Source organism: Neofelis nebulosa, chromosome 2 (assembly GCF_028018385.1).
Source record: "Neofelis nebulosa isolate mNeoNeb1 chromosome 2, mNeoNeb1.pri, whole genome shotgun sequence".
NCBI classification, from domain to species: domain Eukaryota; kingdom Metazoa; phylum Chordata; class Mammalia; order Carnivora; family Felidae; genus Neofelis; species Neofelis nebulosa.
In genome coordinates, this window is record NC_080783.1 from 143,830,495 (window position 1) to 143,857,319 (window position 26,825).

Below are 26,825 nucleotides of genomic sequence, written 5' to 3' on the forward strand. Positions count from 1 at the left end.
GAGTCAAATTCAACATTCTGTTTCCAAACAGTATGGAAGATCATAGTGTCCCTGAAGATGCCAACTTCAAGTTGTTCTGAACATGCTATAATATATTCCTGGGTTTCTTCATAATTTAAGAACTCTGTTCCAATCTTTCATCAGCCTTTATCTTTATAGACTGAAGAGTTCAAATTATTCAAGTCAGTAACATTTATTCTAAATTCTTAAATGAGACAGACTTCCCTACAAAATTTTCCCAGTCTTATGCTTACAATTTTAATTTTCACCACTTTTTATAAATAAGACATTTCCTATCTAGGAAACTTTTACTACAGTAGCAGTTGACTGACTCAGAACTGCAAAACATTAGAACTAAAGGGAACTAAGAGTTTAATTGCAACTTTCTACTTTACCAATGAGGAAACTGAGACTTCGTGTTGATAAGAGACTTTCCTATAGTGAAACAACTAAAAACCTAAGCTGGATATAACAAAACAGTACTTAAAAAAAATTTTTTTTAAATGTTTATTCATTTTTGAGAGACAGAATAAAGCATGAGCTGGAGGGGGGCTGAAAGAGAGGGAGACAGAATCCAAAGCAGACTCTAGGCTCTGAGCTGTCAGCATAGAGCCCAACGTGGGGCTCGAACTCACTGACCGTTAGATCATGACCTGAGCCAAAGTCAAATGCTTAACTGACTGAGCCACCCAGGCGCTCCAAGAGTACTTTTAAAACTGCATATTAGAATTTTAAAACTGCATATTAGAATTGACCAACCAATTAAGTGGATTGCTATCAGCATTTAAAAAAAAACCAAAAAAAGCAACAGAGTAGGAGCACCTGAATGGCTCGTGCAACTGGGCTTCTGCCTCTTGACTTCAGCGCAGGTCATGATTCCGAGGTCATGGAATGGAGACCGCATTTGCTTCTGCCCTGACAGCACAGCCTGCTTGGGATTCTCTTTCTCCCTTTCTCTCTACCCCTCCCCTGCTTGCTCTCTTTCTCGCAAAATAAATAAATAAACATTAAAAGGAAAAAAGCAATAGAGTAGAAAGTATCAGGATGTTCAAGTAATGAGGATAAATATCATTTTATAAAACTTTGTTTCAGTTACATGTGTATTGAATCATAACATAAAATATACTTATAGTGGTCAAAAATTTTGGAAATCATTGCAATAAAATACTCAATTCTTTGAGTGGATTTAAAATTTTGCTCTTATTTTTAAAATTTTAAATTGTTTAATAATTATTAATATCAATAAAATAAAATCAACAATAAAACAATTATGATTATGATTTAATTATGAAGGTGATGCAAGTTATTATGATGATGGCTTACTTTAAGCTCATTAAAAACATCTCTGCAATACTAAATGCTGCCATTTAAAAGAAACCATTTTTCCCCTTTAAAGGAGATAGGTTTTGAAGTGTTATACCCCATACTATATGTGAAGAGACTTTCTTTAAAAGTCATATTTCTGGGGGCGCCTGGGTGGCTCAGTCGGTTGAGCGGCCGACTTCAGCTCAGGTCATGATCTCACGGCCCGTGAGTTCGAGCCCTGTGTCGGGCTCTGTGCTGACTGCTCAGAGCCTGGAGCCTGTTTCGGATTCTGTGTCTCCCTCTCTCTGACCCTCTCCCGTTCATGCTCTGTCTCTCTCTGTCTCAAAAATAAATAAACGTTAAAAAAAGAAAATTAAAAAAAAAAAGTCACATTTCTGTAGAGCTTATATGTGCAACAGCTAGAAAAGCTCTTTAAAATAATACTGAATTCTAGAATTCTGATCATTAGAACACATAAAATATAATAAACATCCTCTGAAGACACAGTGACCTCTAGTGGATTCATGAAATAAACCTACATAATTCATGCCCATAAGAATTTATAAAGTAACGCGCAACCAAATATAAAAGATACTAATATGATTATATACTGACAAGTATTATACATAAATAAGGGCTACAGTTAATACTATGCACATTGTGACAAACGTTTATTTATAGATTATTGGTTACTTCCAATCAAAGAGAAATATAATAGAATCCTAGCAACGTTCAGAACCTATCACAAGCTTAAGAAATATATTTAATCTTTCTGAGATTGTTTGATAAAGATGTTGGATTAAATTGTCTCTAAGGACCTTTCAGCTCTTTAATTATGATCCTTTCTTCTTTAACTCATCTTGTACATCAATGTCAGATCAAATTCTGTTCAAAAGTGTTTGATGGCTCCCCAATACTTGTCCCCATTAGAATAAGTAAAAATTTGTTTCACTTGTATATTTATTATGCCATCCAATTAAAATTTCAATTTAAACTCACAGGTTGAGTTTCATTAAGTGTGTGTGTGTGCTCGTACAGGTATGGACAGCCTGCCAGTACTAAGCACTTACTACAAACATTGCATGTAAATTAAAATGGTTTTTTGAGGGAAACCAAAGCCATTTTCATTTTTCTTTTTTGGTGAGGTAGGGAAGGGCATATAGATAAGGTAGAATTTCAAGAACTACAAATAAAGTGACAGACCTTCATGTTCTAGGAAAGGTGGGTGTTATGAACATATTAGAATAAGATTTTAGAAAAAGGTTAGAGAGAAGAACTATTTTCAATTAGCTAAAGCAAATACCAATAACTACATCTGAAGAATATAAAGATGACAGGAAGGGTAGTTTGGTAAATGGTTTTGAAGCAGGGATGAAGATGAGCTAAAGTAGCAAGTAGAGAAGATATCACTGGAAACAAAGTTAGGAATAACTTAAGGAAACAGTGGTCTTAACAGCTGGGGAATAGAATACAGCAATATGTGTAGCTGTCATAAGGTTGAAAAGGCGATGAGCAGATCTAGCCAAAGAAATGCTAGGAAAGGAGAAAAAAGGGATGCCCGGGTGGCTCAGTCAGTTGAGTGTCTGACTCCTGATTTCAGCTCAGGTCATAATCTCAGGGTCATGAGATCAAGCCACATGTCAGGCTCCACACTCATCAGTGAAGTGTGCTTCATATTCTTTCTCTCCCTCTCTCTCTCTGCCCCTCTCCCCACTTGCTCTCTCTTTCTCTAAAGGAAAGTAAAAGAGACAAAAAGTGATAGTTAAGAAAGTGCTCGTAGCTCCCCATTCACCTTGGACAATGCTACAACCTTTATTCTTCAAATAAGAAAGACAGGCTAGTGGAGAAATAGTGAACAATTTAGTCTTCACTATGTGTAATTCAATTAACAAAGGCTATAGGGTGGTATGTTTTACATATTCTATTTATTTTTGGGACAGAGAGAGACAGAGCATGAACGGGGGAGGGGCAGAGAGAGAGGGAGACACAGAATCGGAAACAGGCTCCAGGCTCTGAGCCATCAGCCCAGAGCCTGACGCGGGGCTCGAACTCACGGACCGCGAGATCGTGACCTGGCTGAAGTCGGACGCTTAACCGACTGCGCCACCCAGGCGCCCCTGTTTTACATATTCTAAACGACACAGCATTGGATCTGCAGGCAAAGGTGTCAGCCAACAAAGGGACTGTCACCAGTACAAATGATGCTAGTTCAAATTACAGTGGTTTCATACTACCTTGTGCATCAGATAAGACTTTAATAAGAGGTGTTTTTTTTTTTAAGGCAAATATCTTTAGTTACCTTGCATCACATTACATTTATGTCACTAAGTTTATTTAGCACTGATACTATTTTACCACAAATAACACTGCCTTGTGTTATAATATTCTTTATGAAGTATGAGTTGAGACCTTATCTCATTTAAGCCTGTCTGAATTTAGACAATAGTTTGACTACATAACAATTTTTGTTACCTTTACTGTATTATGGCATTTGTCCCTCAATAATAAATTTTTTCTCAAATTCAGCAACTACTAAAATGTTGTAAATGTTTAAACATTTCCCAAGCGGCAAACCCCAGGAATATTGATAAACATTTTGCTAAAAATTAAATTGGATTTCTTTAAATTTATAAAATACTGTACTGATTTTTAATAAAGATTGAATGAATTAGTTACCTGAACTTTTTAACCTTAGTACATAGTTTTCTAACAACAAAACAAGTTCAGTGGATCCTCAGTTTTAGCATCCTGAAAAACTTTAACATTCTTACTCTAGAATTATAATATTAATAGGGTTAATAGAAATAGCTTGCATAGCAGAAAGCAAAGTTCAGATGTTGTGATTAAAACAACAAAGAAACAACTTTTATATTTACTTTCTGATTTTAAGTGTAAAATCCTTAATAACTAAGCTAAAAATATAACCATTTCTCCACAATGAAAATGTGTACGATGGTAACATTCTTAGGAAACTACAACTACTCTCTATACATCCCAAAAAGTAGAAAGAAATTATTGGAATATATGAACAAATGTATATGTAATGATTTAAATTACCTTTCCTCTTCTCGAACCCATACTGGAGTTTTAGGAATTTGTGCTTCAAAAAACTTAGATGCTTTGTAACAAAAATTGCTGCAAAAACACTGAAAAACATTTTAAAATCAGAAAATTACTTTTTCTTACTGTGAAACACAACTAACTTATGTACAGAAGAGAGTATAAAACATAAACATGTAGTTCAAAGAAAATAATGAAAACCCATGAATCTACCAACCAAGGTAAGAATAAGGTATAGTACCTTCGAAGCTCTATTATGTGTCCATCCTGGATAGCATCACTTTCGACATTCCCCAGAGGTAACCACTATCATATTCTGTGTTCCTTATTCCCTTGCTTTCCTTTAGTTTTGCTATCTATAGAAACATCCCTACAAAAGATACCATTTAGTTTTAACCAATTTTAAACTTTGTCTGAATGTAATCATATTGTTATGTTCTCTGAGTTTTTTGTTCCAAGTTATAGTTTTCAGATTTTTGTAGTTGTGGCTTATATATACATTACATTCAATTGTGTAAGTATATTACCATTTATTTATTATGAATAATTGAGTTGTTTCTAACTTTTCTGCTATCTCTACAATGTGACTATAAGCACTTTAAGAATTTTTAAAGTTAAAAAAATTGTGGTCAAATACACCAAAATTTACCACCTAAATTGTTTTTAAGTGTTACAGTTCAGCGGCATTAAACACCTTCTCACCGTAGTACAACCATTACCATGGTCCATCTCTAGAACTCTTTTTATCTTGCAAAACTGAAACTGTACACCCATTAGACAATAACTCATTTCTGCCTCCTCTTATAATCACCATTCTACATTCATAACTATGTATCTGACTACTCTAGTTACCTCATGTAAGTGGGATCATTTAATATTTGTCCTTTTGCGCAGGCTTATTTCACTTAGCATCATGTCTTCAATGTTTATCCATGTTGTAGCATGTGTCAGTATTTCCTTCCTTAAAAAGGTTGAATGACAGTATATCATATATTTTGTTAACCCAACTAGGAAGAAATGGGCAAGAAATTCTTTAAAATATATACCAAGAATAGAAAAGCCTGGTCATAAAAAATGTGTGAACTTGACTTTACTAGATAATACCAAAGAAGTTCTCAAAAAAGTTGCACCAATTTTATTTAACCAGCAGTTAAAGAGTTTCCAATATTGTCAAATTTTTATAATTTTGCTAATTTGGGGACTGTAAATCAATGTTTTTATTTGCTTTTCCCCTGATTAATAAGGCTGAGCATCTTTTCATATTTCATTATCAAGTTCCTTCTATAAAATTTCTACAAGGTTTTCTGTCTTTTCCTGGTTATGAATCTTTAGTCAGTTATATGTGAGAAATACATTTCCTTCTAATTTATCTCATCTTTTCACTCTTTTGTGGAAACTTCCAATAAGCAAATGTTTTTTTTTTGTTTTGTTTTTTTTTTTTTAATTTTTTTTTTCAACGTTTTTTATTTATTTTTGGGACAGAGAGAGACAGAGCATGAACGGGGGAGGGTCAGAGAGAGGGAGACACAGAATCGGAAACAGGCTCCAGGCTCCGAGCCATCAGCCCAGAGCCTGACGCGGGGCTCGAACTCACGGACCGGACCGCGAGATCGTGACCTGGCTGAAGTCGGACGCTTAACCGACTGCGCCACCCAGGCGCCCTAAGCAAATGTTTTTAATTTTAATGTAGAAAACATCAATTTTTCCTCTATGGTTTGTAATATTTCTATCTTATTTAAGAAATTCTCTGAGTTTATAAAGATACTTTCCCATATTCTCTTCAAAAAGATGTTTATCTTTTAAATTTAAGTCTGTAGCCTACCTAAAATTTATTTTTTTTATGTACACTGAAATAAGGATCAATTTCCATTTTTTTTCCATATGGATAACTACTTGTGTCAGTACTATTTCTTAAAAAAATTCATCCTTTCTCTACTGATCTACAATACTCCTGTTGTCACATATAAAGTGTCCTCATATGTGGTTAATCTGTTTCTGGCTCTCTATTCTATTCCATGACTTACTTGCCTGAATTTGTGCCGGTATACACTTTTAATTTTTAAATGTCCAAATATTAATTAAAGCATAAGCAGTTTTTTCTAACACCTTGAAGGCAATATTCACAAATAAACTTTTAACATGACGACCATCTAAAAGGCAAACTTCTAAACAATTATTTTTAGAATTCCATTTAGTGTATTAAAAATTAACTGCCACATTGAAAAAAGCCTTTAAGCTTACCTTTCTTTCAGTAATATCATAGACTTTATTGGTTTTGGTAGAAATCTTATACTTCTGTTTTGGTACCTAAAGAAAAGAAAGTACAGCTTAAGAAGAATTCAAGTAATAAACATAAACTTTCTTGTAAGATTAAATCATCTACAAATCTTTGGTTAATTCAGGTAATTAGTTCATGACCTCAGTTCCATTTCTTGTACTATCTACAAAGTACTTTGTTAAATATAAAAAATTAAAGCTTCTGTTTTACTTTATTATACTTTATTTTTTTTATTTCAGAGAGAGAGAGCATGTGAGCAGGGGAGCCTGATGAGGGGCTTAATCCCACAACCCACCCAACCAATTGAGCCACCCAAGTGCCCCTAAAGCTTCTATTTAAAAAAACTACTTACAATTCCTAGTTTTTTCTGACATAAAGGATAACCGCAGAGCTTGATAATAGAACGCTCATCCACGACATCGCTGTAGTGAGCAGGTGTGATGAACTTCCCCTATAATGAAATGAGAGGGGCATTCCCCCACTAGATTATTAGAAAAGTTCATTTATCAGCTCTCTAAGCCTCACAGAGCTCATCTGAAAATTCAGGGATAATAACAGTCTATCTTATAAATATGATGTTTGAATAAGAGGAGAAAATAAAGGTAATAAACGTAGAAAAACATTTGACAAATAGTAAGCACTCAAAAATGTTAGCTATTATTAAAAAAACAAACAAAAATAGCCCAAAAAAACATCTGTCTCAGGAGACTATGAATCGTTGTAGGTAAGTACTTCATGAAGTAATTCTGAGGCAGGAAAAAGAATTGGTGCTATAGTCATTGCTATACCAAAGCAAAACACTGAAAAGTTTATTTTATTTAAAAAAATATTAAAAAATAAACCATGGAAAATAAAATATAATTTACCTATTTTTGAAGCACAGTCTTAAAAAACAGTGTGTATCAAACGTGTCATTGTGATTCCTGACAAATTTTTGTGCAAAATTTTCCAGTTTCTGAAAAATGTGTATAGGAGACTGGTGAGATGGTACTTATAAGCTAACACCAAATACTTTCTTTGATATCTTCATGTTCAAATCTCAACTCGTTTCATAACTTTGAGATCACTTTTGAACAAGTTTTTCTGTTTTCCCAGGGACTGAACAACTTTTTATTGAGAGTGATATAAGGTATTTGTTTCAAATGAAGCATTTCTGGTTTGTCTTTGTTTTTAGTGGCATCCTGCATGCAGATTCTGATGTAGTTACATGTATCAATTTAAATACTGTCACATTAGAGGGGAGGAGTCAAGATGGTTGAGCAGGAGGGGGATCCTATGCTTACCACATCCCTGGAACACAGCTAGATAAATATCAAATCATTCTTAACACCCAGGAAATCGATCTTAGGACTGAGACAATAAGATGCACAGCTAGGGGGAGAAAAGAGGACATATTGTGGAAGGCAGGAAGGGCGAAGATGTGATTTGGGAGAGAAAATAATCAGTGGTGCTGTAGAAAGGAGAGGGCCCTAATTAGGAGAAAGGAGAGAAAGAGAGGGAATGAGCAGGATGCAGGGCATTGCACAAGGAAAACATTTTGCCAAAACCCCTGATGGGGAAAAAGAGAGGGGCTGATTATCCCAAGTTTTTACAAGCAGTGGAGCTCAAAGTCTGGTTTTAGAAGTCTGACCCATCACTGGGGTGGAGGCTGTAGGGCACAACAGTGCTCCTGTGGAGAAGGAGGGCAGAGGCCAGGGAGCAGAGAGCATGGTCTGAGGATGCCCTGGGTTGTACTGGCAGAGACAGTTACCCCTCTTGGAGTGCATTTGGGAGAGGTAGCACTGCCTCTCCAGGGACAAGAGGGCTGGCAGGTACCACTGAGCTGTCCCATTCATTAGGATAGGAACAGAGACAGCTGTGGAGGGCAGCTAACCTGGACGGTGGCTTTTTGCTGTGTTTTACCATAAACTTCAAGCCTAGTGAATTTGTGCCACCGCCCTTCTGGGACAAACCGGCACCCGCCCCAGTGTTGTGAGACCCTTCCCCAGAGGATCAGAGCAGGTCCATGCCACACTGGGTGCATAAATTATGGAATTTTGAAACCTAGCCATCGCACCTGAGATAAACCATAGTAGCACTGCACCACCAGATGGGCAGATGAGTCGGACACAGACAGGGTGAAGGAAGAGATCTGAGGAATGCTTGGGACAAATGACGGGAGATTGTTTGCTCTTCTGTGAGCACTTCCTGAACAGTGGTGGGTACAAACTCCCCTCTCTGGGGACTAGAGAGCCAGCTGATGCCATTTAGCATGGATGGACTTCAGTGAGCAGTAAAGAGCCCACAGTAGAGGCTTGAGCTGCTTACACCAAGTCCTGTCCTCCCTGAGCTCTTCAGGTACTTCTGAACTAGGGTCATTATGTCTGAGAGAGCAGCAGCAGGCCACCCTCCCAGAAGACCAGCACAACGGTCCTCCACACCCACCAAGTCTACTAACCACAGAATGCTGCAAAGTGTCAGCTCTAGGGGAAACAGGATCTATACTCTTAATAAGCTGATCAAAACACAAATACTTAAAACTAATCACACAGTGGACAAGGTACAAACACTCCCCATTACAGACTAGGAGAAATTCTGCAGAGGACAGAAAGAGCACCCAAAACACAATGGCAGAGTGCACACAGCATACACCAGAAACACTTCCTGAAGTGCTAGGCCCTGGACAGTATATGACCTCTTCTTAATACACACACCTATTACTGTTAGAAGCAGGACACATAACAAGCTTTCCTAACACAGAGAAGACAGAGACCTAGACAAAATGCCAAGATGGAAAAATTCATCCCAGAAGAAAGAACAAGAAGAGGTCATGGCCAGGGATCTAATCAAAACAGATATAAGTAATATACCTGAACCAGAATTTAAAACAATAATCATAAGAATACTAGCTGGGCTTGAGGCAGCATAGAAGACACCAGGGAGTCCCTACCGCAGAGATAAAAGAGCTAAAAATTAGGCCGAAATAAGAAATGCTGTAACTGAGATGCAAAACTGACTGGTATAATGAACACAAGGATGGAAGAATCAGAGGAACAAATAAGTGATATAGAAGATAAAATTATGGAAAATAATGAGGCTGAAAGGAAGAGGGAAAGGAAAATACTGGATCAGGAATGTAGACTTAGTGAATTCAGTGACCCCATAAAGCATAGTAACATTAGTATCACAGGAGTCCCAAAAGAAGAGAGGAGAAAAAGGAAAAGAAAGTTTATTTGACCAAATTACAGCTGAAAACTTCGCTAATCTGGGGAAGGAAACAGACATCCAGGACCAGGAGCTATAGAGAACTCCCATCGAAATCAACAAAAGCAGGCCAACACTAAGACTACTGTAGTAAAATTGGCAAAGTACAGACATAAGCAAAGAATCCTGAAAGCAAGGAAAAGAAATTCCTAACCTAAGAGGGAAGACAAATAAGGTTAGCAGCAGATCTCTCCACAGAACCTTGGCAGGCCAGAAGGGAGTGACATGATATATTCAACATGCTGAATGGGAAAAGAGCAGCCAAGAATACTTTATCCAGCAAGGCTGTCAACCAGAAAAGGAGAGATAAAGAGTTTCTTAGACACACAAAAACTAAAGGAGTTCATGACAACTAAACAAGCCTGCAAGATATATTAAATGGGACTTTTTTGAGTGGGAAAGAAATACGAAAAGCAACAAAGATTAGAAAGGAACAGAGAACATCACCAGAAATATAGCTTTACAAATAATACAATGGCACTAAATCTATGCCAAATCTATGATCAAATCTATCAATAATCTCTCTGAATATAAATGGACTAAATGTTCCAATCAAAAGACAGTTTTAGAATGGACAAAAAACAAAACCTATCTATATGCTAGCTACAAGATACCCATTTTAGACTTAAAGACACTTGCAGATTGAAAGTAAGGGGACGAAGAACCATTTATCATGACATGCTAATGGATGTCAAAAGAAAGCTGGAGTAGCCATACTTAGATAAACTAGATTTTAAACCAAAGACAGTAACAAGAGATGAAGAAGGGCACTGTATCATAATAAAAGGGTCTACCCAACAAGATCTAATAATTGTAAATAATTATGTCCCCAACTTAAAGCACCCAAATATATTAACCAAATAATAACAAACATAAAGAAACTCATTGGTAACAATACAATAAGAGTAGGGAACTTTAACCCCCCATTTACATCAATGGACAGATCATCTAAGTAGAAAATCAACAAGGAAACAATGGCTTTGAATGACACATTGGACCAGGTGGACTTAACAGACGCATTCACAACATTTCATCCTAAAGCAGCAGAATACACTTTCATTTGGGTGCACATAAAAAATCTTCAGAATATATCACATACTGGGTCACAAATCAGCTCTCAACAAGTAAAAAGAGATCGAGATCACTCCATGCATTATTTGCAGACCACAATGCTAGGAAACTTGAAAGTGACCAAAAGAAAAAAATTTGGAAGGACCACAAATACACAGAGTTTAAGCACAACCTACTAAACAATAAATTGAATAACCAGGAATGAAAGAAAGAATAAAAAAATACATGGAAGCTCAGGGCGCCTGGGTGGCTCAGTCAGTTGAGCGTTCAATTCTTGACTTCAGCACAGGTCATGATCTCAGGGTTAGTGAGTTTGAGACCCACATCAGGCTCTGCGATGACAGCATGGACCCTGCTGTCTCCCTCTTTCTCTAACCCTCCCACATTTGCTATCTCTCTCTCAAAATAAATAAAAATAAACCTTAAAAAAACATGGAAGCAAATGAAAATGAAAACATAACAGTCTAATACCTTTGAGATGCAGCAAAAGCGGCCATAAGAGGAGTATATCGCCATGTAGGCCTACCTCAAGAAACAAGAAAAATCTCAAATACACAATCTAACCTTATACCTAAAGGAGCTAGAAGAGGAACAGCAAATAAAGCCAAAAGCCAGCAGAAGCGAAATAATAAAGATTGGGGCAGAAATAAATGATACAGAAACAAAACAAAACAAAAAAACCCAGTAGAGCAGATAAATGAAAGTAGGAAGATGGTTCTTTGAATGAACTAATAAAACTGATATACCCCTAGCCAGACTTATCAAAAAAAGAAAGGACCCAAATAAATCACAAATGAAAGAGAAGAGATCACAACCAACATCATAGAAACACAAATAATCATAAGAGATTATGAAAAATTATTTGCGAACAAATTGGGCAGCCTGGAAGAAATGGACAAATTCCTAAAACACAAAAACTACCAAAACTGAAATAAGAAGAAACAAAATTGAACAGGCTCACAGCCAGCAAAAAAAAAAAAAAGCAATCAATAATGAAAAATCTCCCACACACAGAAGTCCAGGGCCAGATGGCTTCCTAGGGGAATTCTACCAGACATTTAAAGATGAGTTAATGCCTATTCTTCTCAAATTGTTCCAAAACAATTTGGAACAGAAATGGAAGGAAATGTTAGGAAATGGAAGGAAAACTTCCAAAATCATTCTACGAGGCCAGCAATACCTTGATTCCAAAACCAGACAAAGACCCCACTAAAAAGGAGAATTACAGGCCAACAGCCCTGATGAACATGGATGCAAAAATTCTCAACAAGACACTATGAAATCGAATTCAACATAACGTTAAAAGAATTATTTACCACAATTAAGTGGGATTTATTCCTGTGCTGCAGGGTGGTTCAAAAAGCACACAGCTAATATTCCTCAATGGGTAAAAACAGAGCTTTTCCTCTATGGTCAGGAAAAAGGATGTCCACTCTCAATGCTATTATTTAATATAATACTAGAAGTCCTAGCCTCAGTAATCAGACAACAAAAAGAAATAAAAGGCATCACAAGCAGTAAAGAAGTCAAAATTTCATTATTTGCAGATGACCTGATACTCTATGTAGAAAACCTAAGACTCCACCAAAAAAAAGCAAGAACTGATACATGAATTCAGGAAACTCACGGGATATAAAATCAATGTACAGAAATGTTGCATTTTTTAAAATTTTTTTTAATGTTTGTTTATTTTTGAGAGAGTATGAGTGGGGGAGGGCTAGAGAGAGAGGGGTTCAGAGGATCTGAAGCCAGCTCTACACTGACAGTAGTGAGCCCGATGCAGAGCTCAAACTCACAAACTGTGAGATCAGGACCTGAGCCAAGGTCAGAGGCTCAACTGACTGAGCCACCTAGGTGTCCCCCAAAATTGACTGCATTTCTATACACCAAAAATGAAGCAGTAGAAAGAGGAATTAAGGAATCGATCCCACTTACAAATGCACAAAATATCATAAGATACCTAGAAATAAGCCTAACCAAAGAGGTAAAAGATTTATACTCTAAAAACTATAGAAAACTTATGAACGAAATTGAAGAGGACAAAAAGAAATGGAAAAAGATTCCATGCTCATGGATTGGAAGCACAAATATTGTTAAAATGTTTATACTACTCAAAGCAATCTACACATTTAATGCAATCCCTATCAAAATACCACCAAGATATTTTAGAGTTCGAACAATCCTAAAATTTGCATGGAACCACAAAAGACCCCAAACAGCTAAAGCAATCTTGAAAACAAAAAGCAAAGCTGGAGGCGTCACAATTCCAGACTTTAAGCCACATTACAAAGCTATAGTCATCAAGACAGTATGGTACTGGACAAAAACAGACATATAGATCAAAGGAACAGAACAGAAAACCAGAAATGGACCCATAACTATATGGTCAACTAATCTTTGCAACTAATCCAATGGAAAAAGGACAGTCTCTTTGACAAATGGTGTTGGGAAAATTGGACAGCAACATTCAGAAGAATGAAACTCAACCACTTCCTTATACCACACACACAAATAAACTCAAAATGGATGAAACACCTAAAATGTGAGACAGGAAACCATCAAAATCCTAGAGGAGAACACAGACAGCAACCTTTTTGACCTCAGCTGTAGCCACTTCTTACTAGACACATCTCCAGAGGCAAGAGAAACAAAAGGAAACATGAACTAGTGGGACTTTATCCAGATAAAAAAGCTTCTGTAAAGCGAAGGAAACAAAACTAAAAGGCAGCCTGCAGAATGGGAGAAGATATCTGCAAATGACCTATTTGATAAATAGTAATCAAAATCTATAAAGAGCTTCTCAAACTCAACACCCAAAAAACAAATCATCTAGCGAAGAAATGGGTAGAAGACATGAACAGACATTTTTCCAAAGAAGACATCCAAATGGCTAACAGACACATGCAAAGATGCACAACATCACTCATCATTAGCGAAATACAAATCAAAACTACGATGAGATACCACCTTATACCTGTCGGAATGGTTTAAATTAATAAGCCAAGAATCAACAGATATTGGTGAGGATGAAGAGAAAGGGAAACCCTCTTGTACTGTTGGTGGGAACATAAACTGGTACAGCCACTCTGGAAAACAATATGGAGGTTCCTCGAAAAAGGTAAAAACAGAAGTACTATGATCCAGCAATTGCACTACTAGGTATTTACCCAAAGGAAACAAAAATACTGCACAAAAAAACAAAATACCTGCATCGTGCACGCCAAGGAACGCAGCTATGAGACGATGTTCAGCTTTGGGAAACGGGGGTCTCAACATTGCTGCTTCGACTGCTGTACAGCCTACCACCAAGAGTCAGGGTGCACTGGCTGGAAGGCTGCGGAGCTTCTCCATGCAGGACCTGCACTCCATCCCTGATGCCCCTGCCCCCTGCCTACCAGCATCCTCTCTACCTGGAGGACCAGGTACCTCACCTCAGGCCGCCCATCAGTTATAGAGCAGGGGGCCTGCAGGACAGTGACACTGAGGATGAGTGTTGGTCAGGTACAGAGGCAGTCTCTCAGCCACCTGCCTGACCCCGAGAGAAGCCTCTGAGCTGCAGCCAGAACCTGCGTGTGGTCAAGAGGAAGCCACACATGTGGGAGGGCACTTCGCACTCACTGAAGATTCAGAAAAGGAAAAAGACCATTTCTTCAGACATGAACAGCGAGGGTCTTCAGAGCCTGGCTCAGTCTTACCTCTTGCCTTGTGGAGCACGGGGGGCTGTTTGGAGGGGACCTCTGGCTGCATGTCTGACCTGCCTGCACCAGCTGCTCAGGCTCTGCCTCCTTGGCTCCTGCTGCTGGCTAAGGGCTGGGTGCTGCCCGGGCCATGCACAGGACTATACCTGTAATGTACCAAAGCAAGCTGGGCCCAGGATTCTATTTATTATCTTTCTCATCCTTCTACCTTCCCAGTGTGTGGGACCAGAGCCCTTCCCAACTGCAACTGAAATCAAAAGTCCCCCCAGCTGTGTTCATTCCTTCCTGTCCTTCAAAGTACTTGACAGCCTCTTCCACGGCCTTTGAGTGTGTGTGTGTGTGTGTGTGTGTGTCCCCTGGTTGTATGTTTTGTGTTGGTGAATGAGGTCAGGTTTATGCAAGTTTTGGTAAATAAATACATAAAAGTGAAAAAAAAAAAGCACAAGTACCCCAATGTTTATAGCAGCATTATCAACAATAGCCAAATTATGGAAAAAGTCCAAATGACCACCAACTGATAAATGGGTAAAGAAGATGTGGTGTGTGTGTATGTATATACATATACATACATATATACATAAGTATATGTACACATATATGTGTATACATGTACAAAAGAATATTACTCAGCCATCAAAGAGAATTGTATCTTGACATTTGCAACGAAGCAGACAGAGCTAGAGTGTGTTATGTTAAGTGAAAGGTCAGAAGAGAAAGACAAATACCATGATTTAACTCACACGTAAAATTTAAGAAACAAAACAAATGAACATAGGGGAAGGGAATAAAAAAAAGAGAAGGAGGCAAACCATAGGAGACTCTTAACTACAAAGAACAAACAGTGTCAATGGAGGGAAGGTGGGAAGGGGATGGGCTAAATGGGTAATGGATATTAAGGAGGGCACTTGTTATAATCAGCACTGGGTTTATATATAAGTGATGAATCACTAAATTCTACTCCTGAAATCAATATTACGTATTAACTAAATAGAATTTAAATAACAACTTGAAACAAACCAAAAGCAACAATAAAAAACAAAGACTATAATAAAGCACCAGAATTTAAAAAGTATATATATCTTCATATTTATATTCCTCTTATTTAGAAAAATCTCTGAGCCACATTAATAATTATTTTTGCAATGGGAGTTCAGAGTTTTAATTTTCTTTTTAATTTTTCTAAGGATTATGAGGATATAAGAGAAATTTCCATTCAAAATTTTAGTGCAAGAAAGTTGTTAAAGAAAAAACTTTTAATGCAGACTGCAATCCTGTTATACGTTAAATCATAAATGATCTATATTCCAAGTTTTTAAAATATCAAACCTAATAGAATTACATTAACAAAAATAACAACCTTCTGTTACTAACATAGGAAACACACAGAATATGGAAAATAACGTTGGGATGATTAGTGCAAAGTGATAAAAATCAAGTGAGATTAGCAGACTTGTTTAAAGAACTACTATTAAGGGGTAAAATATGCATGTTGTTTTTCATTAGTGCATTTTAAGTTCATTATACAACAAGGAATGCATAATAGTTGATTATTTTAAAGTGTATGAGTTATATAGCACGCTACCTACATCTAGTGACTGAGAGGAGAGTCAAAGATTTTGACAATACAAGGAAGCTTGATATTGCACAGATTTAAAGATCGAAAACTACAAAAGTAATAATTTCCCAATTTAACACATACACACTCCCTTAGGAATTCTTCTGTAATATCCTCTTCTAAAAGCTGTTCAACAATATGTAGAGCTTTTCTCTCAAATTCAATCTTCTTTCTCACAGCTGCTTCTAGTTCTGCTTTCCTAAAATTAAATAAAATTAAACTTAAACTTAAGTTATTCTACTTACAAGTTTTATCACAGCCAATTTTGTTTTATAATACAGCACAAACATAATGTGCTATTTTGCTACTTAAATTTATATTTTTTAACGCTGCTACCTGTGATGAATATGTCTCAAAATATTAACACACAGAAGTCTGCCACAGTAACAGGACTATTTGATTTCCAAGCATCAAAGCACAAGGAAGAAAATAGGTGATATCTTTTTGCCAGTTAGCGTTTATATTGTCTCAATCATTCCTGTGGGTATCTAAGAAGACAGGCTTTTCCTCTGAAATCCTTAGAAATCAGGAGAGATATGAGAGGAAACCGACAACTTCAGCTGTTCTTACAAGTAAAAACGTGTGTCAAGTCTCAAAAGTTAACTGATAGCTCAGTTTGACAAGATAGAGTCCTATCTGCAAAGAAGTGTTTACTTATTTTGCTGTAAAATCTTATTAAATAACTATATTGACGTGACTGTGTAGTTGAGGAACACAATCTTCCCAAGAGAGCTGCTCCTTGTCTTGGCACCAGTGGAACTGTCAGCCTTTGCTGGCCCCTACACATCATGGAACATAAAAGCAGAGACCATTTGATCAAACAACGGCTCTAGGACAGTGGTTCTCAACTCTACTTGCACATGAGGATCATCTGAGAAGATTTCTTTAAAAGATGTCTATGCCTGCGTTCCACTGCAGGTTAATTCAATCAGAATCTCTGAGGATGGGGCCTAGTTATTGGTGTTTTCTTAAAAGTGCTCCAGGGGCGCCTGGGTGGCGCAGTCGGTTAAGCGTCCGACTTCAGCTCAGGTCACGATCTCACGGTTCGTGAGTTCGAGCCCTGCGTCGGGCTCTGGGCTGATGGCTCAGAGCCTGGAGCCTGCTTCTGATTCTGTGTCTCCCTCTCTCTCTCTGCCTCTCCCCTGTTCATGCTCTGTCTCAAAAATAAATAAACGTTAAAAAAAAGAAAATTAAAAAAAAAAAAAAAGTGCTCCAGATAATCCTAATGTGCAAAAGGGTTGAGAATCCTTCCATAGGAACAGAGATACCCAACCATCTTGGTAACTTATTTGCTCCTTTCCTGTACTGTTTTCTCCTTTCCTACCAGAACTACCTTTGCTGGTCTCCTGGGCCTTGATCTAGAATGTATTCATTTTTTCTCCCTATTTTCAGTGACCCCCAAGACTTTAATTTTTTTTTTTTCAACGTTTTTTATTTATTTTTGGGACAGAGAGAGACAGAGCATGAACGGGGGAGGGGCAGAGAGAGAGGGAGACACAGAATCGGAAACAGGCTCCAGGCTCCGAGCCATCAGCCCAGAGCCTGACGCGGGGTCGAACTCACGGACTGCGAGATCGTGACCTGGCTGAAGTCAGACGCTTAACCGACTGCGCCACCCAGGCGCCCCCAAGACTTTAGACTCTAATTCCTTGCCTGGAGCAAAAATATTCTACAAAAACAATAACATTCCACAAAAAAGGAAGATGACACAGGATCAACTATTTCTTTTGCTAAATAAGGGCATTAAAATAAGAAGAAATTTACAACAGGGGCACCTGGGATGTTAAGCAGTTAAGCGACCAACTTCGGCTCAGCTTGTGATCTCACGGCTCGTGAGTTCTAGCCCTGCGTCCGGCTCTGTGCTGACAGCTCGGAGCCTGGAGCCTGCTTCGGATTCTGTGTCTCCTCCCTCTCTCTCTGCCTCTCCCCCCTTCGTGCTCTGTCTAAAATGAATAAATGTTACAAAAACCTTTTTTCTTGTAAAGAAATTTGCAACTAAGAACTGTTCTCCCACCATTTCATAAAGACCATTCTTACATCCAAAAAGTATAAAAGACATGAATATAGACTAAAAGAAAGTTTTCTATATTAAATGTATTTAGCTTTATGAAAAGCATTTTATTTTTCTCATATTGTTGCCTACCAGTAAGAGCAATGCATTGTACTAGGATCAGTCTACAACCTACACTGAGGAATTGCTGACTCAAGCTGTTAATTATCTAAACCTTCAGTAACAGCCACACTCACTTTTTAAAAAATATTTATTTTTGAGAGAGACAGAGCATGAGTAGGGGAGGGGCAGAGAGTTTTTTCCCTTACAGCACTTATCACAACTTGTAATTATGCATTCAGTTGTGATAATTTAATTGGTATTTCTCTGTTCCACTAGAAAGGAACTGTGTCTATTCTGCTCAAAACCATATCCTCAGGGCCTAACACAGGTCTGGCATATCTCACACTCGGTAAATAATTTTGAAAGAATGAGTAAATGAAAGCCAATACTTGATAAAAAAAGATCCATCACAGACATATTCTAATCATCTTCATAGACTACTCCTGTTCTAAAAACTTTTTTGTGACAGGAGATAAACCTAGCCTTTTCAGGAAATGCCAAGACACAGAATAAGACTTTTTGCTGAAGATATGGACATGATGTAAACAAGAATAGAAAACGTTTCTTGGAAGTCTTTAGCATATAAAGAAATAAAAAGAAAGTGTATCTGAAGAGGTATAAAAGGAGTACCTGGTTAATTTAGGAATGTTTATTCCCTTACAAATCTTTCTGCAGATACTTACACCTACACTAGCAGTGTCTTGATTTGGTTTTCTTAAAGCCTGGAGTAGAGCGATACAAAGAGTCTATGGGAGAATTTATAGTTATTCTCAGATCTTCCCCTTCTCTCTCATAATAATTTTCTCTATGGTATCAGCCTTTATTGTTTTTAAAAATAGTTCAATATGAGATCAACAGATAAGAGAATGCAGTTGTCCAAGTAGTTCTCATACCTTTTAGAAGTATCTTCTTGTTTTAAGGCATTTGTCTGTTTAGCACCTATAATTAAAAAAAACAAAAACAAAAACAGTAGGTCATGTCTACTCAAACACACTAGTTTACAGGGCAGATTCTTGCTCAAATAAACCGCAGACAACCTTTTCTTCTTTTCCCACACATTACTTTCTAATCCTGTGTGTAAAACAAATGAAATGGGCAGGGAATCCAGTTTACTTCCGTTAATTATTTCCCAATTTTTCTTGGAGTGTATCTCTTTTGGGATTGAATTTTCTTATGTATCACAGTGACACGGTTACGGGCTCCTGAAAATCTGAGATATGGGTACTTTTAGAGGCAACCTCTCTCCATCCCCCGAATGTTCGCTCGCAGGAAAAGACCGTGGGATCTGACACCTCAGAGGATCATCCAAGGACCTAAGCAGCAGTACATCTCGAAGGTGGGCTGGCGCGAGCGAGATTCAAAGCCAGCTGCACAAGGCCTGCCTACGTTGCCCTGGTCACTTACCCATTCTGGCGACCTGGCTCTAGGCTCCAGCACCTCTACTCCCTCTCGTTCAGAGACAGCCCATTCTGGGGAAAATTCTTGGGACACTAGTGTAAAGAGGTGGGGGTCTGGCCGGAGGTCTTTTGTAGAAGACTCGAGGACAGCGAAGGGACGCTCTCGGCCTTCTCTGCCCTGAAGACCTCCTCCCCTGGAGCAGCCTTTGGGGTGTGCCCCGCGGGTTTTAGTCTGGAACCCTGTAGGCGTTCAACTCCCAGGGTCCAATCGTGGGATAAGGCCCTTCTTCCTACCTGTGGCGTTTCGAGAAGCGCGGGGAGTCCGGGCCTTGAGGCGGGCGGAGCGCGGCCCAGCCGAGTCAGCCATGGGTAGCGTCGTCAGAGGGTCACACCGGGAGCTGGCGTCTCCCGAAGCTCCGCCTCCCCTCGCGTAGCGCTGGGCGGGGCCGGCCGGGGCGGGGCGGGGCCGGCAGAGAGGCCTGGGCGGCCGGAGGAAGTGAAGGAGGGTGGTGAGAGTGGCCAGAGGCCCAGCCGGTAAGTGGACGCACCTGGAAGTCTGGGACGGCCCGGGCTCGCGGCGAGCTGTGAGCGGCGGAGGACCCGGCTCCACGGCCCGCAAGGCCCCGCGAGGTCCTGGGGCCCGAACGCCTAGGCGTGGAGGAATCGGGAGAAATGGCTTCCCTTGGATGCCGCCCGCACGCGCGCTGGGGCTTTATCTGCCCTGGATCGCGCGGCCGTGAAGCCCCGCTGACCCGTGCCCCCATTGCGGGCCTGTCCTTCTCTCCGGGAGGAACGATGGCCTGGGAGAACAGAACGGTGCTCTCCTGAGAGCTGCAGGTTGCCTCGCCTTCGTGCGGTGTACTGATTACATTAACTGGATTATTTGGGGGACTGCATCTCTTAGAGAAACTCCCTGGTCACACTCGGATCAGGGGGCATCTGAACTTTCACCCACTCTGGGTGAGTTGTGTTGACTACAAGTTTTGTGAAGTGGGACATTAAACAATTTTTTGTTTAATTCCCTAAGGATTAGAACTGACTTCAGGAACACCTTCTGGAAATTTTTTCAGAAAAGAAATACTGTGCCTTTTTAAGCCATTTACGTAGTCCAAATTTGCGCTCCTGTTGGGTGGGCGTACCCTAGAGAAAAAATTTTTTTTCAAGTGTATCTTTCAAAACTGTGCTCTTAATAGATGCAACAGTTTTACCCCCTTAGGCTAAGATCCTTTCAATGAAAACATTTCAGCTTTAAAACTTGACATTTTCCTTATTGTATTTACTAGAAATTCACCAGAATGAAACACAACTTATTAACGCTTTAATATCACTGATAACTTTTATATTTCAGCATCAAAAGTAGGAAAAATAAAGAGGAATGGCTGTGGAAGAACTTCAATCCATAATAAAGAGATGTGTAAGTATTTTGTGTGTGTGTGTGTGTGTGTGTGTGTGTGTGTGTGTGTGTGTAAAGTTAAATACCTTTTAAAATGTGGGCAAGACACAGATTATTTTTAGTTACATTTAGGGTCATTCAAATCGCTTATCTTCTTTAATCCTTGCTTTGTTTGACCTGTGAATAAATAGCAGGAGGGCCAGAAGGCAGATTAGATTATTCTCCAAGTGACCTACTTGTCTAAGTAACCTTTTAAATTTTTAATACTGATCTTTATTGTAGAATTATTTGGCAGAGTGGATTTCAAGATCATTCATTATGGTACTCATTAGTCTTGTCCTAATTTTCATACATATGCTTGTGTGCAACTTACCTAGAACTTAAACAGATTTTCTCTTTTTCTCCAGAGAGGATAAAGCAAGGAGTTACTGAATTTTTATTCACCTAAACATGTTTGTTTTGTCTTCATTTTGTTTTTGTCAGCAAATCCTAGAAGAACAAGACTTTAAAGAAGAAGATTTTGGTCTATTTCAGTTAGCAGGCCAAAGATGCATAGATGAAGGGCATATAGAGCAGCTAGTAGAAATTATTCAAAATGAAAAGAATAAGGTAAGTACAATCTTTATGAGTACTTTTTAGTATTTATTAGAATGATAATAGCCACATGATGTTATTATTCTTCCACCCATTTACTCATTAAACATTTAAGAATCAACTTAAACTTCTACAATAGGAATGTGGAAAACAAAAAAGAATTAGGGCTATTTATATTCTTGACAGTGTTTATAATAGTCTGGTAGAAGAGATAAACAGGTAAACAACTAGCAGTAAGAAGGCAGAATAAATGAAATAAGTGCTATAGTTGAAGTATGAGTAAAGTGCTTTAAAAAAACAGGGATTGCTTAGAGATCAAAAGTGGCATTTGAATTATTAATTTATATTTTGTATTATAAGTATCAGGCAGCCTAAGATACTCATTTTTGGTGATCAGCACATTCTTTTCTTTCAGCCAGATATATATGAAAAACCAAATATTAAGTAAGATAATAGTATTTGGGTGCATAGAATCAGAATAGGGGGAGACTTAAATGGCTTTACTGGCCGTTATCATCCAGCTATAATTATCTGAGAAATCATTCTCAACATAGGAAAAGGATCTTTTTGGGATCAGGAACGACTTTTTCCTGGGACACAGTATTGAAAACACTGCTAAATTTTGTATCTTTGTACTTGCCGTGTTATGCAAGAAAAGACCATCTTCTTTGCAGGAACACACTCTTTCTTCATTTACAGTACTGTTTATTTATGTGGAAGTTTTTTTTTGTTGATATCACAAACTAGTTATGCTGGTCTCTGATTATAACCAGGGCACCTTGATGGTGTTTAGGACATTACTAAAACTTTTAAATCATGCATAGTAGTTCAAAGGGCTTATTCCTTTTTTATATAAAAAATTCTTTTTTTTTAAAAATTAGGACATTTAATTTAATACATTTTTTTGGATATGTGTTTATAGTACCTTTGTAGCCCCAAATAGAGTAAATGTAATATTTTCTTTAACTCCTTGATGTTTCCCAATTGTGTTTTCGAGGATAATCTTTGAGAGTATTTTACTTAGAGCTAATAATAATAAAATTAATAATAGTTAATATTTATTAAGCATTTACCATGTGCCAGGTGCTGTCTAAAATGCTTGACATCTGTTAACTCATTTAGCCTCCCAGAATCTCATAGGGTACTATTAAATTCAGTTTGTAGATAAGGAAACATGTGACATCCAGTGTTCAGACCTGTGTAGCTTGGTTTCAGAGCTCTTAACCATTCTCCACTTAGCACTGCGTAGCACTTGTAAGGAAGTTTTAGGGGATACAGAGGGCTAATTGATTGTGGGATTGAAAAAGGTAACAAAAATGACTGGATTTCTAGCCTCTGGGAGGATAACATATTATATCCTGAATAGAAAAGAGCAACTTAAGAAGAGGAGAGAATTTCTTGAAGGGGTGCAAGTAAATTTATTTTGGAAATGTTAAGTTTAAGATGTAGCAGGCAGTTGAAAAGTAATGTTTGGAGCTCAGTCAAGAAACAGGAGATTAAAATCCTGATTTGTGCATCACTATTAGAAATTAATTGTAATATTTTTGAGCATAGTCTTTTTCTTAAAATTTTTTTTAAAGTTTATTTATTTTGAGAGAGACAGGGACAGCACAAGTGGGAGAGGGGTAGAGAAAGAGGAACACTGAGAATTCCAGGCAGGCTCTGCACTGTCAGCAAGGAGACTGGTGCAGGGCTCGAATTCAGGAAACTGTGAGATCATGACCTGAGCCAAAACCAAGAGTCAGATGCTTAACTGACTGAGCCACCCAGGCTCCCCCACAAAAAAAATTTTTTTAAGACTATTAAGACTCACTATTTTGAGGGAGGGAGAGCTCCTGGTGGCTCAGTCAGTTAAGTGTCTGACTTCAGCTCAGGTCATGATCTCGTGGTTCATGGGTTTGAGCCCTGCATCGGGCTCTGCGCTGACAGCTCATAGCCTAGAGCCTCCTTCAGATTTGGTGTCTCCCTCTTTCTCTGCCCCTCCTTTGCTCGTGTTGTCTCTCTCTCAAAAATAAACGTTAATTTTTTTTTAATTCGCCCACCCATTTTTAGAGAGAGAGAGAGAGAGCACACATGTGCATGTGGCGGGGAGGGGCAGAGAGAGAGAGAATCCCAAGCAGGCTCCTCACTGTCAGTGCAAAGCTGATCTCAGGGCCCAAACTCACAATGAGATCATGACCTGAGCCGAAAGCAAGAAGAATCAGGCGATTAACTCACTGAGCCACCCAGGTACCCTTTAATAGTCTTAATAGCTTGAAAATCACCTTTGTAATGTGTGGTCTGCTAAATCCAAGGGTTCAGACATTGATAAGACAAGTGTTTCTTGTTTTGTTCTGTTTTGTTTTATTGAGAGAGAAAAGTTGGGGAAGGGACAGAGGGGGAGAAAGAATCTTAAGCAGCCTCCATGCCCAGCTGGGAGATGCTGTGGGGTTTGATCTTAAAACAGTGAGATTATGACCTGAGCTGAAATTAAGAGTCACATGCTTAACTGACTGAGCCACCCAGGTGCCCCAGTAAGACAGGGTTTCAAACTGACTGCAACTTAATTTTCTTGCCAGGTGATGCAATTAGGATTGATCAAAATTGACTATTAATCTGCTTTGTGTAAATGTTTAAAAAAAAAGTATATGAATACTTTGTCCTATAGTACAGGGCTTCTCAACATTTATACTATAGATATTTTGTAGCACCCTCCCACTCTCTCCCCTCCCTCCATTCCATAATGACAATCAAAAATGTCTCTAGATATTGCCAAATGTCCCTGGTAGATATGAAACAAAATAGCCCCCATTGAAAACCAGTGGTATAGTGGGAAACACATGGGCTTTGGACCTGGACAGACATATGCACATCTTGGTTTGCCACAATTTAGATGTTAGATATTGGGCATGGCAGTAATCTCTAAACTTTGGCATTCTTATCTGTCATTTGGGGATAATAATCTTATTCTGTAGGTAATTAGTATTAAATTAAAAAAGGTGTAGTTTATGGATAGTATTTATTTTCCTTCCTCATAACCATTCACTATTTATATAGGAACTAGATACCTTGCAGCTGAGATGATGTTTATAAAACATTTTATCAAAATTATTTTTTTTCAGTTCAGATATGTAACATCTTACTCAAAACTGAAATTTCCTTGATAATTATTCCCAGAGAATCACTTACAGGGTAGAGGTAGACCAATGGAAAGGGAAAGAAGTGCATAGTTGGAAAAGTAGAAGTCTCACAGGAACCAGTTAAGTTTTAAAAAGCGAGTATAGTCATGGTAAGTAATGGTGGAATAAGTATTTAGTAACTTGGGAAAAAATAGGTTTCTAATATGTTTCTGATTCAAGACCTGAATATTAAGTTTAGCCACAACAAAAAAATGGAAGAAAACAGAATATCAAATCTTTGGAGGGAGGATAATTTGTTACACCAAAAGGTAATAGATATCACTCGCCTGTAATTATGGAACACCTATTTTGTAACAGGCCCTTGTCTAGATGCTAGGAATAGATAGCAATAAACAAAAATCAGTGCCCGTATAGATGTTAAATTCTAATGAAGACAGGTATCTACACTATAAATTATATAGTGTGTTAGAAACTGATAAATACTATAGAAAAAAGTAAAGCATGACTGGGGAATGGACCATGCTAGGTGAAATTACAGAGATTTGAAGGAAGGAGGGGTATAAAATATGGAGCTATCTGTGAGAAGAGTGTGCCAGCCAGGAGTAACTAGTATGAAAAGAATATTCTGAGAGATCAGCTGAAATCTTTCCTGTTCAGTAAAAAGGATGATTGTTTTGCTGTTTGTTTAAAAAAAATCAATTTAAGTCTTCATTTTATGCCACATTTTTAGCATAAATCTTATTGAATAAAAAGAAAGGGGGAATGTATATATATTTAATTTTAAATGAATGTTTATGAATCTCTAAAGGAGGAAATCCATTTTAGACCTAAAAGACCGAGGCAAAAAGTATATTTTGCTATATAAAAAATAAAGACAGTCAAAAAACCAAATAATTATTTTTTGTAAATATAAGAAGGGAATATTAACATGTAGGAAGCTCATGCAGACTGATAAAGACAAACACTGAAATGTCCAATTGATAAATGAGCAAAAAGGTAAAAAATATTTCCTTTTGTAAGCTATTTGTTCACGTACCCTAACATATTCTGTTGCTAGTTCTCTAGGACATGTTAAGTCTTAGGTACCTTTACACATTGCTGTTTCGGAGCCTTGAATGTGTTTCCCAGCTACCTATGCCTGACAGACTTACCTAATAAGCCTTAACTTAGCCATTGCCTCTTCTGGGAAGAGGCCTTCCCTAGATGGAAAGGACTCTTCTCTTGCTATACCTTATCCTCTACCTTTATCTTAAGAGAGTGGGGTCATGGAGGAGGTATTGTACTTAATTGTCTTCCTCCCAAATGTGTGGGTTTGTTTTATTTTTGAGTGAACCTAGAATGTAATTCTGTGATGGTAGAGATCTTATCTAATACGTTCTTGTTTTATTTCTAGCACCAGAATATTTTAGGGACTTGACATATAGTAGTATATTCTTGATAAAATACTGATGAGTTGAAGTAAAATCAAGCCAGAGAAGTGGAGTACATTGTTGATAGTTCTGAAAATAGTAGTTGTGATAGTGAATGTGAATCACTAATTAAAAAGATAAACATTTATTTATGTAATAAGCACTCTGGAATATCTTGAAAAGAATTGCTTTGAAAAGAAGCAACTTGTGGGGCGCCTGGGTGGCTCAGTCGGTTAAGTGTCTGACTTTGGCAACGGTCATGATCTCACGGTTCGTGAGTTCGAGCCCCATGTCAGGCTCTGTGCTGACAGCTCAGAGCCTGGAGCCTGCTTCAGATTCTGTGTCTCCCTCTCTCTCTGTTCCTCCCCCACTCACACTCTGTCTCTCTCTCTCTCTCTTTCTCACAAATGAACATTTAAAAATTTAAAAAAGAAAGAAAGAAAATAGAAGCAACTTTTATGTAGGAGAAAAATTAACTGAGGTGGCATCCCCTTCTTTTACATAAGTTACATAATTATAACATGTTTGCA

General features: G+C 38.1%; 2 protein-coding genes and 1 pseudogene across 8 annotated transcripts in view; 2 read left to right on the top strand and 1 right to left on the bottom strand.

Moving 5' to 3' along the window:
- The window catches only part of RPAP2 (RNA polymerase II associated protein 2), a 106,390-nt gene extending 86,056 nt beyond the window's left edge, over nt 1–20,334 (bottom strand). For all 5 annotated transcript variants that reach the window (XR_009257952.1, XM_058716580.1, XM_058716583.1 and 2 more), the window contains exons 1-6: nt 20,075–20,334; nt 19,277–19,322; nt 16,355–16,469; nt 6,996–7,094; nt 6,607–6,672; nt 4,363–4,451 (exon numbers count right to left, since the gene is read on the bottom strand). Coding sequence is in view for 4 of the 5 variants with exons in the window: in XM_058716580.1 (XP_058572563.1) it covers nt 4,363–4,451; nt 6,607–6,672; nt 6,996–7,094; nt 16,355–16,469; nt 19,277–19,322; nt 20,075–20,147 (488 nt within the window). In the remaining variant the exon portion in view is untranslated. The remainder of the gene's footprint in view (nt 1–4,362; nt 4,452–6,606; nt 6,673–6,995; nt 7,095–16,354; nt 16,470–19,276; nt 19,323–20,074) is intronic.
- LOC131497193 (receptor expression-enhancing protein 4-like) lies at nt 14,153–14,982 on the top strand (annotated as a pseudogene).
- The window catches only part of GLMN (glomulin, FKBP associated protein), a 35,743-nt gene continuing 29,133 nt past the window's right edge, over nt 20,216–26,825 (top strand). For 2 of the 3 annotated variants that reach the window (XM_058716585.1, XM_058716588.1), the window contains exons 1-3: nt 20,216–20,314; nt 21,129–21,194; nt 21,657–21,782. In XM_058716585.1, coding sequence (XP_058572568.1) covers nt 21,156–21,194; nt 21,657–21,782 — 165 coding nt within the window. In that variant the 5' untranslated portion in view covers nt 20,216–20,314; nt 21,129–21,155. Of the gene's footprint in view, nt 20,315–20,487; nt 20,741–21,128; nt 21,195–21,656; nt 21,783–26,825 lie in introns of those variants that run through there. The other variant, XM_058716587.1, reaches the window with a different exon arrangement.